Genomic DNA, 12,136 nt, shown 5'->3' with positions numbered 1-12,136 from the left:
TTATTCCTTCCATCTTCGAAGCCTCACTTCCTTCAGGTTAGAGCAACTCACCTCCTGGTTTCTGATGATAAAACAAATCATTATTAGACCATATCAAAACTGAAGTCACATTGGTTGCTACAAAAACATTATAGATAACACGTATCAACAAATATAGACATGAGAATTAACATTAACATTAGGACACTGCATTTGTAGATCAATTGAATGTAACAGTTCAAAACACAGCAATAATGTCCTTTCAACTGAACCGAAAACACATGTCACATGGATATTTGAACTCAACATACGCAGTTCCAGTGTCAACGTTGAGGAAGGCTGACCGCTGGATGGTGCTGAAGGTGTCGGCATTGTCACAGATAATTCGAGCTAATGACGCCCTTTTCAACTGCGTTATTTGTTCTGAATTCAAACAAAGAAACGTTACAATTGAAGTTTTTGCTTTTTAATGGAAATGAAGGCATCCAAACTTATATGTTATGACATCTACAAGTAATCAATCAAGAAAACACACAGTCTGCGAATATTTACCAGACGTGAAGCCAGTGACGGAGTCTGTAGATTCAAACCAGAACCTGTCCCCATCCCTTAGTTTCTCGAACTGTTTGCCGATCAGACAGATGTAAGTTCTTCCCACAGCTGCTCCAGCAAACGGAACTTCAGCAATACCGCCACTGTACAGGTCAATGTCATCCACGCTGTTACTGAATGAGGAAAGTCACATTGTACTTGAATTGTTAACGTCTTCAAAGATCGGATGCTCTAAGCAGTAATTTGGTATGAATATGTCACGGAACAAGTTACTTAAATTACTCGGATCAAATATTCAAAAGACACATTTTCAAAGAATAGCTAAACACTTACTATATATCCTGAAGATCGCGAGCTTGAATACCTCCGAAGTCAGTACCAGATGTGAAGGAGGTAATTTTGTCGAGACCACAGTATTCTCTCCACTCGTTGTAAGGAGGGAGGCCATGTTCCCTTCCTCGCTGAATGTTCAGACTCACAATGTCAAATCCGTCCTTTGTGTCTGAATCCTCCTCAAACATTCTCTGCCTCATGCCATCGACATACCACGCATCAGCACGTTCACCTGCAGCGCCCAGAAAACTACTGATGACGTCATCCAGGCTGTTGATGACGTATTTTGTCCTCTTGAACAGGTCACCAGTGTCCACCACTTCGCTTCCTATTGTAAGGTTTTCTGGCACCATTGAATGTCCAAATCGGAAAGCCGCCGTTGAGAAGACGTTACTGAGAGAGGGGTCGAGGCTGGAATTGTAGTTGTAGTTTCCGAATCCGAGGTTGTAGTTTGCAACCCCATTGGCACTAAGGATTTGTGGCAGCCACTCATTGTATGTTATCACCTGATGGTATATACGATATGCAGTTATTTTCATCAAATGTTTACTTTTAACCTTACATTTTAAAGGAAATGTAGAGTTATGTAAATCTTAATTACTGTTTTCAACATGCCATTGACTGTTATGGGGCATATTATCAGTTGCCATTGTTGATTGAACAGACGCTCATACTATGTGCATGCACTGTTGAATATGTTGATCGGTTTGATGCAATTTGTGTACGGAATAGAAACCTAACCTGTAGTTCAGCAACAACTATTCGTCTTGCTTCTTGGAAGAGTTTCTCGTCATCCCAGCCACTGTTGAAGCCCTTGAGGGCTGTTGCAACACGGTTGTGTTCTCTCATGAACAGAGTGTGCAGTGCCGTAAGTCCAGGGAAGACATTGACTCTCGAGTCACCTTGAGTAAAAAATACAAAATCACTTGCAACAGACAGACAGACAGTATTATAGCCTGATGGCCGACGGTACAGTTGAGACTAAATTATACTATATTCACACATGAATATACAGAAATTATACATGAATCTGATATTAAAACATGTCATATATAAGTAGCCACAGAAAGGATCATATCTTTATTTTGTGAGTTGAAAACATTTATCATTAACATCATTTCTATGATAAGACAGATGAATACATTTCAGGTTGAGGATGTGACTTTTAAGTTACTATATTTGCAAAGATCGCGTGAAGATGAAAAAAATTGATAGCAGTGTCATGCAAAGAGATAGTTCTCTCACTGATTACTTTTCCAATACTCAGCACTTGAATGTTACAAACATCCTGTGGATTCCATACAGAAGAAACGAACCACATGAAAGTTATAGACTCCTTACTTCAGATACCTGGTTATGTTTACATTGAAGTGGATATCTGCATTCTTCCATTCTCAGTAACTTTCTTCTCATTTAACTATTCTAACTTGCCTATGTACACACATATTACAGTCTCTAGTTTCACCAAGAAGTGCTTCATTTGAGGCACATTTAGCAAAACCTAAAAACGTTTGAAATATGCGGTGTCTACATTTTCTGTGGCAGCACATTTTATTTTGTTCCCCACATTTCCGAACCATATAGTACTACATGTGCAAGTATGCATTAAAATGAAACATGCTATTGAACATAATTCATACTTATTTTCTTTAAACAATTTCTTCACAGACATGCATGCCTTTGAAGCTTGAATCGCAAGCTTTTCTGACCACATTAATTTAGAGGAAAACGTAACAACCAAATATTTAATATGGAATATATTCTTTTTAGTGTGCAACATGCTATATTGCGCATACAATGCAGTATACACGCTTGATATCACGATGTATTTATTAAATTGTTAAAGAAGGTCTGTATCATCAACATTGAAAATCAGCAGAAATTACAAATTCTCATGATAAACAAACGTCTGTCAGGATATAGGTTTCTCTTGTTTGTAACAACCTGCTTTGAAACAGTAGTTGCTTGGATCAGAAGTATCAAGAAAGCAATCGCCTGAATCTCCTTCCGGAAGAAGATTATTTGTTCCCACTTTCAGCAATCCAGCTGAAAAACACCCATATTGGCGAATTAGTACGTATATATAGAAATTCAATTCTGTGTAATGCATACAATATATTAATCAATTAATTAATTATTAAGAGGAAAAGCAAATCATTGAATGTCTTTTGATGGATAACCTGTCATAAACTGATATATATATATATATATATATATATATATATATATATATATTACAAATTTAAACCATTATATCTCTGTGTGTGTGTATGTGTGTGTGTGTGTGTGTGTGTGTGTGTAAAACAAATTTAAACCATTATGATGAAATCATAACCTGCAACTTACATCCAGAGTCAGTGTCTCTGAGCTCGGCCGTCTCCGAGTCTGAAATGCCGTAGATATGGGAACCGTCTATGAAGGCGGACAATTCATTGTACTGCTGTCGTGGATCTGGGAGGAGAGAATTCTGAGATACCTTTACTGTGTAAGGTTATATTTAGGAGGTTTAAGGAAACCTTTTTCTTCACATAAAATGTATCCAAAACCGTTTTTCAGTTTAAAGAATGCATTGCTAATTTAAGGCTGATTTTGATCAAATCAAATCAATATTGAGTTTTAACTCTTCATTTGTTACTTAAATAGAAATAACCTAAAATGCCCTTACTTGAGGAATCCGTGCCTGTTCCGGAAACAGCCTCCGATCTCACCAGGTTCATACATTTACCATTGCCAAAGTAGAAATCACCATCAGGAAGGTTGATCGGGAAACATGGAGAGTCCGTGCTGATGACATGAGGACAGACTTGATTTTTCCTTTATATTTTGTGTGATTTGTAGATAGTACATTAATTCAATCTGATTGTTCTAATGTTTGCCATGTGATATTGTGTTTAACAGTAAGTAATATGAATAGTAATTGAGCAGTATAATCATACTGTCTTGTGTAATGTTGTGTTCTGTATAATAGATAAAATACAACTTACTCGCTCGGAACAGAGTCAGTTCGGTCGCAACACTCAATATCGTTCCCATTATCTGTAAACAAAGAATGTTGATGTTTGTCCAGAAGACATATACAAAAACAAAAAGCCCTGGCATAAAATGTGTGTGATTTGTTTCAGAATTCAAAAGAAAACAAGATTCCAAAAGCTTCATACACTTCCAAATGTAACTGTGATAACTGACCAATAAATAACATACAACGTATCAATACTACAAATCAAATAGTCTAACGTAAGGGAAATAAAAGTGGTACTCACCTGTAACTACCGGCGTTCCCGTAATGTCATGGTCAATAAACTGACCCCACTGCATCAACATGACGGAGTGTTTGATGGAAAGGAAACTCAGCTCAAAGTGAACATGGTTGCTGATGCTTCTTGGGTTAGGCAGGTCTGAGCCATCAGTGGCCAGAGCTCTGGGGTTTCCCATTGCTGTAGATATAGAGCAGAAATGTATGTTCGTTGTTGTCATCTTGTTTAAATATGCAGTTCTGTTTGGCCTGGCGTATCCTCGCCTTGTAAACCGATAGATCATTGATTTCGTTTCCTGACTCTAAAAGCATTTTGTTAAATTATTTCCTATAGTTTTGATATTTTTCTATGTAAAATCAGAAACTGTTATTGCGGGATATGACAAATCTGATCATCTGATGAAATGAGAATGATGGCTCACGTGGTTAAGCGATGCTTGAAGTGGTGGAACCCATTAATCACTCATTCGCTCACTCACTCATAAAGTCACTTTAATACTTGCACTTTTTAAAGTAAAATGATTCATGGTCATTACGTAGTTAGACACTGTTGTGGCACTCACAAACAATCTAGGTCAATATGACTAAATCTGTTTTGAAACTTCATTGTCATTTGATATGTAGATATCGTTGTAACGATACGGCATAGGCATTACATAAATACTGAGCGTCCTAATAAGAACAAAACATTTTCAGAAATGTAGACAAGTAAACAGCAACTAACCGTCAGCATACTCAGGTTCCAGCCACCTAGCAAGTTGAGCACCTGCAGCTCCCCAGCCAGAATTGTCCACGTTATTGCACGTGCCATCAGCTGTCCTATAGGTGTCACTTGAGTCGCATGTCGCTCGCCTGAGTTAAACGTATGTATTTGATAGGGCATTTAATTCCTCTTAAACACGTACACATGTATAAGCACTCGAACTTGTCATAACACATCGAACGAGAACGTCCAAGTAAGACGAGAATTGTGTGATGTTATATCAGCCGAGGCATTTAATGCACCAAGATTAAACAAATACCTTTTTCACTGTTGGATATAATATTTTGGAAAAGTTTACAGGTGGTTAAGCTACTATAATAATTATATACGGGTATAAGAAACATACTTTCTTTTAATAATGTTTATATTTGCATGCCCACATTCTACTTGTATTTCAGTAGCAGACATACCTGCTTCTGTAGACAGGTTCCATGTATCTTTTGCTCTTAGATGATCGTGAAATAAAGGCACATGGCGTCCTGCTTCCTCCGCACTCTGTCACGAAAACGGAGATGATGTAAATGATAATAAAAAAATACCTAAATATATAAAAACGTTAAAACCACGATGTTGTGTCATCTAACTTCCAAATATATCCACCCTCCATACAGATGTGACTACGTGTTAATCTACTCATAGTGTTATATTCTGAAACCAGCACTATAGTTTCCATTCCAAATATGTAATTTGAAATACAGTAATAATCCTAAAAGATTGGGATTGTACGTGTCGTCTTGAATCTTCAAATATATGACATGGGTATCATTCACTATCTTCGCAAACCATTATACACTTATATATCTTTGACTCCAAACATATATTATTTGATATAAAAAGTAAAATTTACTGGGTTATGTACGTAGCATTTTCATAAATAATAAGCTCTGTAGCAAATGTTCTGCAAAAGTAAAGAGTGTGAGTGGTAAATACATACCTGCATGTACAACGCAGAAGGCGATCAGCATAGCTTGGATGACTAGTGACTGCATACTGTCAGCTTCGAGCAGAACACAACCAGTGTGATGGAATACTCGTCCTAGGGTTGTATATATATATGCTTCCAATGGCATAGATATAAACTTGATAAAACATGATTGCGTTTATTGGACATTGTGGCTTGTATTGCTAACAAAAAGAGACAAGGACTGATCCCAGCGGAGGGCCGCAGTTGGGGGCGTTGATCGTGATGATGACTCGATCTAATCAAGGCCCCTGAGTGGTAAATGGACATTTAGATCTCGCATCTTGCATTGGTATTTGTGATACGATCGCGATAGGGAAACTGATTTTAGGCTTATCAACATTTTACTGGTCTAATTATCAATTTATAGCCTGCAAATGTACCAGAATGAGACGTCATGGCATTATTCGATTAATGCATGGACATAAACGGTATTAGACTCGAGTTATTAAATTTTCAGAGGTTGTGTGAGAGCTAAATAATTTGGATTTATTACATTTTACAATGGTAGTAACATAAGCCTTACTGATTATAATACAAGAATATCGTGGGGCGTATATGCATAACATTATACATGTGAAAAGATTTCAGCAAACCTATTTCTCTTAGCTGGTTTACCCACGTTCGCTGGTATAAATGTTTTGTAAACGTCTTTGAAACGTGGTTTTGGTATGGAAGCAACACATGTCGAAGCTACATTCTGTATAGGTCGGGTGGGTACGAGTTTTTGTGCGGTAAATATCTAAACTATGTGTAAAATCGATTCTGTGATAGGGTAAATATAGAACATCAATGCAAGAGAATAACCAGTCCTGATAAACGAGGCAAAATATCTGGGAACGTTATATGATTGGGCCACTGGGAATCAGTGGTGACACTATGTAAAAATAGACAGTGGAAGCGTCACGTTTTGTCCATTGGCTTGAAGAAAGCTTTTTCAAGTGTTTTGATATGTGTTGTGTATCTTCCATTTAATGTTTCCAGTTGAGTAATAATCATCGACTGGGTTTCTGTTCTGGGGATATAGATAATTGGATGCGTGAACCTTTGTTTTCATTAAGTACTTCTAAGACGCATCGGTACACAAAACATATTCATATTCAAGCAAGAATTATCAGAAGTGTTATTTGCACATTCACGAGGTGTACGAGAGATGCAGCATTAGTTTTTAAACCAAAGTGTCTTTTTCCTTATGCAACACCCACCCTGGCAACTATTTAATTTTGGGAACAATGTGTGAAGCCCATGTCTGGTGTCCCCTGTGGTTATATTGCTGGAATATTGCTAAAAGCGGCGTAAAATCATAACCACTCACTATCAAATTGGAAGGTTTGCTGTTTCAAATATTTGATTTGGATTGGATAATTTCTCTTTCGGCAGTCATATTAATTCCAAATATGTCAAATTTTAATATATCAAAACATGAATGAATGCTTAAAAAAATTATCATGTACGCGTAAAAATGTTGATGTGAAAACATAATTTGTGAGTATATGTACAAAATACTATAGGTTTTATCTAAATTCAGATCGACAATCATTCAAAACATTGAAACTTTGTCGCGACGCTAACATCAAAAAGTTTATTTGGACATGTAGAACTGAGATATACATTCTGCGTTTTTTCTGACTTGACTTTGCATGTGTTTGTGACGAGTGCCACCTGTTGGGCAGGACACTTCTTTGCGAACACCTGATATCATCACTAGTTGATAGTGAATCATAAACACATGCTTATAATATAGTCGAAATCGTTAAATGAACTCTGAGTTTAGCAGAGATTTCTTAGGATTATGGAAAGAGTTATACATTAACTTCGTTTTTAAAATGAGTAGAAACTCATTGTCAGACAAGTTGTGTCAACTTAGTGCATTTTTCTGGAAATTGGTTCGTCGTTTTTATTTCAATGTAGAGTTAGGTTACTTGCAGATTTGATCTCCTCATTTTACAAAATTATCTTTCGAGTAGTGGGACAACAGAGAGGGTTTTACATAATGTTAAGAAAACTATATGAGGCTTCAAATGTGTCTGTACCAACTCTTCCCGTGACTCGCCAGCTCAGCTGAATTCGGTCTTATAGAAATGTCTGCACATTCCATGGTAAGACGATGAAGTGGCATTAAAATACTTAAATGTACTTACCTCCCGAATGTTACAGTTGACACATTGTATGGTATTGCTGTCTGAGCGTTCACTGTTGACTGTCTAAGAGATCAATTTCATCAGATGATTCACAGGATTGTAGGAATATATCATTCTTATTCTAGCTGTAACCTTTAATACCATCGTGGTCGTCATTACTTTTATTGTAACTACAGATGTTGGTTTTCATACCATTTTATTATTAAGGAATGGGATACAGTGGAATCGGTGGGTAGGCAGATAGACTGGGAGGTTGAAGTTGTATTGCTTCATTTTCAAAATATATGGTTTATTACCTTCTATTTTGCAGCCATTAGTACTTATTAGTAATAAGTTATTACCAATGCTATGTTTAGAGCAACGTCTGCTTCTGACAGTTGATTCTGTTTTAATTCAGTCACAGCATTTTGTGGTCGCCTTCCGGGAAGGAAAAACGGCACGCGTATATCGGTTGTGATATGAAGTGGCAAACCTGTTAATGCATTTACTCGATCATAGTGAGTGAAATATAAGTACTACTTAAATGTGTGCTAGCTAATATTAGTTCCTTTTCTATTAAGTTTAATGGGATACCTATTTGAAAATATTTCTGTTATATCACGGCGTGTGATCTTGATATTGGAGGACAGCCAAAGTGAGTATGGGCTTTGACATTCAAGACTTTGGTGAAACCCACGAAAACGAGTATGATGATGATATTTCAGGTATTGGAACCCACATCCGTAATTTGTTTTGTTTGTTTGTTTAACTCATCAATATTCCAGCTATATGACGGTGGTCTATAAATAATCGAATCTGGACCAGACAATCCAGTGCTTGACATCATGAGCATCTATCTACGCATAGGATAGTATGGCATGCATCAACCAAGTCAGCGAGCCTGAACACCGATCCTCTTAGTCGCCTCTTACGACAAGCATAGTCGATTCTCATGACAAGCAAGGCTTCCTGAAGACAGGCTCTGACCCGGATCTTCACGGGTAGACATCCATAGGATCATGGTACTCATAATTATGGAACAGCGCCTTAGTCCTCCGGACCACCCATGATCCTTCAAGTGTGGATGTATGCAAATTTCCTATAGTAAAACTTTGCCTACAGCCCATTACAATTAAACTTTAAAAGTGATGCACATGGTAAGTTACACTTGCTAAACGCCCGAGCCGAGGGAATTGTTACTTCTCCATATTCCATACATAAGGGTGTGCCTGACTCGGACATTAAATCCTATTTCTCGACAACAGTAGCTTGATAAATTGGTGTATCGTACGATCGCCTTCGCAACACTTGTACATTCATCAATGCGAATGAATATTGTTGAAATGGTTACATGATACACAATTCCTTCCTACTTGTTTTGTCAGGAAACATATAACGATAACATCCATCTACAACTTCACAAACTCGTTCAACTGTCTAACCTAACCTAAAGCATCCGGAGTAGAATATGTCTTCAGCAACTAATGCTTACTGTAAAAGGTGACTATGCTTTTAGTAAAAGGCGACTGACGGGATCGGGTGGTCAGGCTCGCTGACTTGGTTGATGCATGTCATCGATCCCAATTGCGTGGATCGATGCTCATGATATTATTCAATGGATTGTCTGTTCCAGACTTGATTATTTACGAGAAACGCCCTCCTTTAGCTGGAATATTGCTGAGTGCGGCGTTAAACAACAAAACAAGAAACCAACTAAAGCATAAGAGAGGATTGACATTTTAGTTGAAACATGTTTACGATGACGCGCGATATGGAACAGGAAGAGCAAGGGCTATACAGATAAATATAACTGTTCCCTCTTACTTCTCGGGTTGTCCAAATCAAACCAAGGACATTTGGCAAATATAGCTGCAGGCATATCGATGATTTGATATGGTTCAATAATGGTCAAATGGCCAATTCCCTTCCACTGATTTACTAACCTGAGACATAAAGAAGACCAGTGAAACAGATGAATCTGGTTCATATTTGGATATATGCATTCAGATTTCGAATGGACAATAAAGTATCTGCAGGACTGTATGACAAGTAGGGATGACTTCAAGTTTCCAACGGTCAAATGTCCTTTATGTCGAACAACATTCCATCAGCTCCAATCCTTGGTTTTTACATTTCACAACTTTTGAGGTACAATCGAGCACGCCCTTTCGCGGAAGATTTCAAAGAGCGTCACACGACTCAACATCTAATGATTAACGACAAGGGTTTTGGTGTTTATTATTTACTTTGATTCTTCCGATTTTTTTAATGAGCTTGAGTGGGACTTCATTCATTTGCAGCTGATGTCGAACAACATAGTGTAATAAAGTATAATTTTGCCCGTACTGTAATAAAGTATAGTTTTGCCCGTAGTGTAATAAAGAATAGTTTTGCCCGTAGTGTAATAAAGTATAGTTTTGCCCGTAGTGTAATTATGTATAGTTTTGTCTTTGCCCGTAATGTATTAAAGTATAGTTTTGCCCGTGATGTAATACAGTATAGTTTTGCCCGTAGTGAAATGAAGAACAATTTTGCCCGTAGTGTAATAAAGTATAGTTTTGCCTGTAATGTAATAACTTATAGTTTTAGCCGTAGTGTAATGAAGTATAGTTTTGCCCGTAGTGTAATTAAGTACAATTTTGTCCGTAATGTAATAATGGATAGTTTTGTTTTTGCCCGTAATGTAATAAAGTATAGTTTTGCCCGTAGTGTAATAAAGTATAGTTTTTCCCGTAGTGTAATAAAGTATAGTTTTTCCCGTAGTGAAATGAAGAATAATTTTGTCCGTAGTGTAATAAAGTATAGTTTTGCCCGTAGTGTAATGAAGTATAGTTTTGCCCGTAGTGTAATGAAGTATAGTTAAAGCACGCGAACGCTGACGGTGAGATCGAGGACCGTTCTGTTGACAGATGGGTCCCGCCTTTTACCGGGACGTGCTGATGGACGTCTGAACGAATGAATCAGGTTTAGATATCTTCTGACCAGAAATGGTCAAATCATCACGTAAAATAATGATGTCATACATTCATACTTTATCTAATAGGATGTTTTCAGCAGGCCAGCTTTCATGTGCTTGGAATAAAGGTATAATAGTGTCCATTTATATAAATGACCCAAGAAATGATCGTAATAACAACAGGGGTATCAGTTTAAACAGTGCAAGTAGATATTTACAACAAAAATTAACTGCAGATTTTAATATGGGTCGAAAATAATAACAAAATATATGGAGAACAAGCAGGTTTAAGGCCTGGAATAAGGGATGACTTGTTCACACTAACTGCCCGTAGACAAAAATATTTAAGTAAACGTAGAGGTAGATATCTCATATTGCGCGTGTCTAATTTGCCTTCCTACAGCACAAAAACGTACAGATGTACTATAGCCTACTCGATCACTTGATTTGTCCCTGATTGATCATCTGTGGAATGCTTTGGATCGCCCTGTGCGCCAACGAAATCCATCACCACTCGCACTCCAAGCACTGCATGTGCCACTTCAGCAAGTGTGACAGAACTCACCGCGTATAATTATTCAGGATCCTATTTGCTCCAATGAGCCATCGCCGTCAAGCTGTCATCAATACTCGTGGGGATCACAACAGATAATGACATTCTGGTTTATCCTGTTGTCATTACCGGGCCTGTATAGTTGTGACGTCAGTTCATAGGTGATCATGTCTCGCGGATTTCTGATGTGATCCTGTTTTGGTCACATTCACAGTATTCATAAACTCATACAACCTATGTTAGCTCTTAGTATATTAGTATATTATTGAATAGTTGAGTCATCTATAAAGGTGTTTTTAGAAAATAGTTACTTCGGCATAAATTCATCACTTAATTTCGCTTAAGGCATGGACATGTTATGTCATTTCCTCCACATATAAAACCTGGTGCCATCACCGATTTTCAGGCATCTATTCATATAATTTTGACTTCTATTTTGAATAAAAGCCCAATAGAATCACTTTCAATGGATAGGCTAATCAAAACTGGTTGTTTTTATACGTAGACGAACTTATATTCATATTCACCTTCAGCAATAGATAGTTGAACACCCAACACATCCTAATAAAATGTAAGATTTCTTTATGCAAATATGACAAAGACACAGATACAAGTTCAAGTCTTTATTAACAGTGCTGACACAACGTCGTATGGGTATCCTGCTAG

General features: G+C 37.3%; 1 protein-coding gene across 1 annotated transcript; it reads right to left on the bottom strand.

Annotated features, from left to right (window-relative positions):
* LOC139453110 (thyroid peroxidase-like) lies at window positions 1-5,869 on the bottom strand. Its single transcript, XM_071234736.1, has 13 exons — window positions 5,815-5,869; window positions 5,291-5,375; window positions 4,842-4,969; window positions 4,125-4,298; window positions 3,849-3,900; window positions 3,530-3,648; window positions 3,211-3,315; window positions 2,809-2,910; window positions 1,606-1,766; window positions 865-1,370; window positions 532-704; window positions 291-402; window positions 1-61 (listed from the first exon to the last, which is right to left on the bottom strand). The coding sequence occupies exons 1-13, from the start codon at window positions 5,867-5,869 to the stop codon at window positions 1-3; spliced, it is 1,833 nt and encodes a 610-aa protein (XP_071090837.1).
* Between the last annotated feature and the right edge of the window lie 6,267 nt (window positions 5,870-12,136).

The sequence above is a fragment of the Haliotis cracherodii genome, unplaced genomic scaffold (assembly GCF_022045235.1).
Source record: "Haliotis cracherodii isolate W230 unplaced genomic scaffold, xgHalCrac1.p SCAF_9, whole genome shotgun sequence".
Classification (NCBI taxonomy): Eukaryota; Metazoa; Mollusca; class Gastropoda; order Lepetellida; family Haliotidae; genus Haliotis; species Haliotis cracherodii.
The sequence above is the reverse complement of the archived record's forward strand: the minus strand, read 5'-3'. Positions and strand labels throughout refer to the sequence as shown.

What these genes read in the sequence shown, in the direction of transcription:
- LOC139453110 (XM_071234736.1), bottom strand. Translation starts at nt 5,869, where the DNA reads ATGCAGTCACTAGTCATCCAAGCTATGCTGATCGCCTTCTGCGTTGTA. An exon ending in AACAGGCACGGATTCCTCAA is followed by an intron (nt 3,316 to 3,529) that starts GTAAGGGCATTT and finishes CTCTCCTCCCAG; the next exon opens with ATCCACGACAGCAGTACAAT. An exon ending in AACGTTGACACTGGAACTGC is followed by an intron (nt 62 to 290) that starts GTATGTTGAGTT and finishes TTTTATCATCAG; the next exon opens with AAACCAGGAGGTGAGTTGCT.